General features: G+C 57.0%; 1 protein-coding gene across 1 annotated transcript; it reads right to left on the minus strand.

Moving 5' to 3' along the window:
• Nucleotides 1-208: 208 nt before the first annotated feature.
• On the minus strand, nt 209-2,848 carry CDKN1C (cyclin dependent kinase inhibitor 1C). The gene is made up of 3 exons (XM_038408094.2): nt 1,910-2,848; nt 1,407-1,533; nt 209-894 (listed from the first exon to the last, which is right to left on the minus strand). The coding sequence occupies exons 1-2, from the start codon at nt 2,502-2,504 to the stop codon at nt 1,412-1,414; spliced, it is 717 nt and encodes a 238-aa protein (XP_038264022.1). The 5' UTR covers nt 2,505-2,848; the 3' UTR covers nt 209-894; nt 1,407-1,411.
• Nucleotides 2,849-3,181: the final 333 nt, after the last annotated feature.

A 3,181-nucleotide genomic window follows, 5' to 3' on the forward strand; every position in this document is an offset into this window, starting at 1 on the left:
AACTGTCCTTGTTTTGTAGCGTCCCTCTGCCCCAGCAGCTGTGGAGTGTGAGAATGAATGAGTTAGTGGAACGGAAAGACAGTTTGAGTTCTAAGGAGTAAATTTAAGCTTACACAGGCGTTTTCTAATGTTTGCAAACTTCGGCATTTTCTGTCACTTGTGTTCCACTAAATGTTTCCTTAATATTAATTAACATCAATAGATTTTGGACTCTTTCTTGTTTATTTGAACGTTGTGGCATTATTTGCAATGGCAGTGGTACAGACCGGCTCAGGAACCATTGAAACAGATGTCTTCAAGTAAAAACTAAAAAATTTTTGATTTATAGCTACATTTTGTGAATGCAAAAAAAAAACAAAAAACCCCACTATAAAAATAAATTTACACTTTGTAAATAAAAGCAAATATAGTGCCCTTTGGCTTAACCAAAAGAAAAAAAAAAACAACAGCCTATTGGGTATCAACCAACGTTATCCACATTTGACATAAATAGAAAATATAAGTTAGTATAACTCTTAAAAAAATTGTACAAATATACATTTTTTTTTTTTTTTGCACTGAGAGATCAGCAAAGGTTAAACATTTCATATAAATGACTTTAAAGCTTTACACTTCTGGCCAGTGTACTCACATTAGGCACAATACATTTATATATAAAACGCAATACATTGCACAGTTGTAAATTAACACTGCTCCGTCCGTGGCTGTAGTCAGAGCTACTCTCACTACAGGAAGGTCCTTGGGTGGGAGAAGGTGTAGGGAGCCCAGATCTTAATCCTCCTTGCTCCGGCTCCCTTGAGTTGCCCCTTGCCGAAGCGTGGGCAGAACAGCCGCTGGGCTCCGCGCCTCCAGAGACGAAGCAAAATCTCCCTTCGGGTGTCATAGTGCAAAAATCTGAGGAGAAAAAGGGGGGGGGGGGAAGGAAGCGAAGCAGCCCCGTGAATTTCAGGAACAGCCACTGAAAGTAACCGCGACTGCTGCTCCCAGCAGCCACAGACAGAGCCCCCGGCGGCCGGCCCCGCCCCATCTGCCCCTCCATCTGGGCGAATGAGTCAGCGAAAGCAGCTCCTTCCGAGGCCTGAGCTCACCCACCAGCGGGGAGGGGCTTGCACGAGGGCTGGGCGCCCCCCCCCCCGGGGGGGGAGGCAGTGGCTTCCCGTGTGCGTTGGCAGAGCGGGGCGGCAGCCTGGCCCGCCTTCCAAGGGGACCCCGCCCCAGCTCCCGGCTTTGCGGCGCGCACGCCCCGCGGAGAGACGTTCCGTGGGTCCCCGCTGCGCAGCGCCAGGCCGGACGCGGCCCTCGCCCCACGCCCGCCCCTCCCGCGGCTGGGTTTTGTGACTCGGAGGGAGGCCGCCCACCCGCCCGCCCGCCCGGGGCTCGCTCTTGTCTGCGGGGAGGGCGCTCACCTGGTTCACCGCAGCCGCTTCCGGGGAGTCTGCTCGGCGGGCACGGCGGGCGCAGAGGCGGGACACCCGCCGGGATGGTCGCAGGCCGCTTTGGAGTCCCCCAGCCTTTTCCGCTTGACAAAGAAATCTAGGGACCCAAGCCAGGAGCGGGGCGTTACACACGCACGCACACAGCCGCCCACCCCAGGGGCGGACACACGAGTGTGCGCCCCGCCCCGCCCCGCCCCGCCCCGCGTAACAGCGCCCACGGGAGGCCTGGCGGCTCTCGACTCCCCCTCTCCGCCTCGGGGGAGGGTTGCAGCTGGGTCGGGTTTGTTTACTTCGCCGGCCCGCAATGTGCTGTGTAAGCGTTTCCCCGGCCCCAGCGAGCTGCGCCGCGAGCCTCTTCGCCGAGCGAGCAATGCCCGGGGCCCTTTAAAGCGCCCGGGGCAGGCAGGGGGATTTAAGCGCAGAGAGCCCGGGGATGGAGGGGGGGGGGGGCGCGGGGCATGCCCCAGCCTTACCTGTGATGTGGGCTGCGCTGGAGGACGAGACCCTTTTGAGCGCCGCTGGCGCGCAGGGGGCGGGTTTGATTGTAATCCCTGAGTAGTTGTTGAGCTGATCGGATCGGTTCTCCTGGTTGAGCCGCTCTTTACCCCCCGCGATAGTGCTTTCCAAGGCGGCCGTCTTACCTTGGGGGCTGGGGGAGGAGGACGCGGACACCACCAGCTCCTGGTGAGGGTCCCTGGGGTTAACCCCCGGGGGAGTGTCCATGCCCCCCAAAGGCGGCTTGGACCTGACCAGCAGCACCGGGAAGCGGCACCTCCCGACCTGCAGTGTCTCCCGGTAGAAAGCGGGCACCGAGCCTCCCTCCACCTCTTCCCACTGCAGCCTGCCCGGGCCGTCCAGCGGGGTGTCGGTCTGGAAGTTGTAGTCCCACCGCCTCTGGTCATCCTCGCTGATCTCCCGTAGTTTGCTCTTCAGCTCCCGGCTCAGCTCTTCGTGATCCACGGGGCCAAAGAGGTTCCGGCAGACCCCCGTGCGGGCGTGCAAGGGGAAAGTCCTGCGGGCGGCCAAGCGCTCCAGAGCCGAGGCGCTGGAGAGGTGCACGTTGGACATGATGGTCCTGCTGCTGCTTTGCCCAGGGGAGGCAGGGACCCAAACGTGGTGCTCCTGGGGAGAAAAGGGCTGTGATTTCCACCCGTCCCCGCTCGATGGGCAGCCAACACAACCAGCCTAGAAGCTCTGCAGTCTGCTGGTGAGCCTGGGGCTGCCTCGCTTTTAAAGCCCTCACCAAGTTAGAGCAAAACATCTATTAGCATAATAGTATTTCTCTTTAATAACACTGCTGCCATTGGCGGAGGCGCCGCTGGCCCCTTGGGTGTAATACCTCGATCTCCGCTCCCCATTGGCTGAAGCAGAAGCGGTGGCCGGGCGCCAAAAGTAGCAAGATCCCTGCCATTGGTAAGCAGGACCTGTCAGTCTGAGTTATATAGCGGCGATTGTGGGGGGCGGGGGTTGAGATTTAAAGAGAAGGAGGTTGAGTAACGTGACACCCAGCCTGCAAACAGTTCCCTGCCCCCTTTGTTTGCAGGCAGCGGTGGCTGGTGCTGCTGCTGCTACTGCTGTGTGATTGCTTTTTTTTTTTTTTTAAATATTTAGGAGCCAGTCACAGAATGGAGTCGCTGGGTTTCCGGGGGGAGACGCTTAGATTTGTTTAATTTGGACTTTTTAAAAAGGCAAGTGGGTTTAAAAGAAAAGGGTTTGAAGAAATCTATATGGCAGTATGATGGACA

This window comes from Dermochelys coriacea, chromosome 6 (assembly GCF_009764565.3).
Source record: "Dermochelys coriacea isolate rDerCor1 chromosome 6, rDerCor1.pri.v4, whole genome shotgun sequence".
NCBI classification, from domain to species: Eukaryota; Metazoa; Chordata; order Testudines; family Dermochelyidae; genus Dermochelys; species Dermochelys coriacea.

What these genes read in the sequence shown, in the direction of transcription:
- CDKN1C (XM_038408094.2), bottom strand. Translation starts at nt 2,504, where the DNA reads ATGTCCAACGTGCACCTCTCCAGCGCCTCGGCTCTGGAGCGCTTGGCC. An exon ending in CAGCGCAGCCCACATCACAG is followed by an intron (nt 1,534 to 1,909) that starts GTAAGGCTGGGG and finishes TTGGGTCCCTAG; the next exon opens with ATTTCTTTGTCAAGCGGAAA.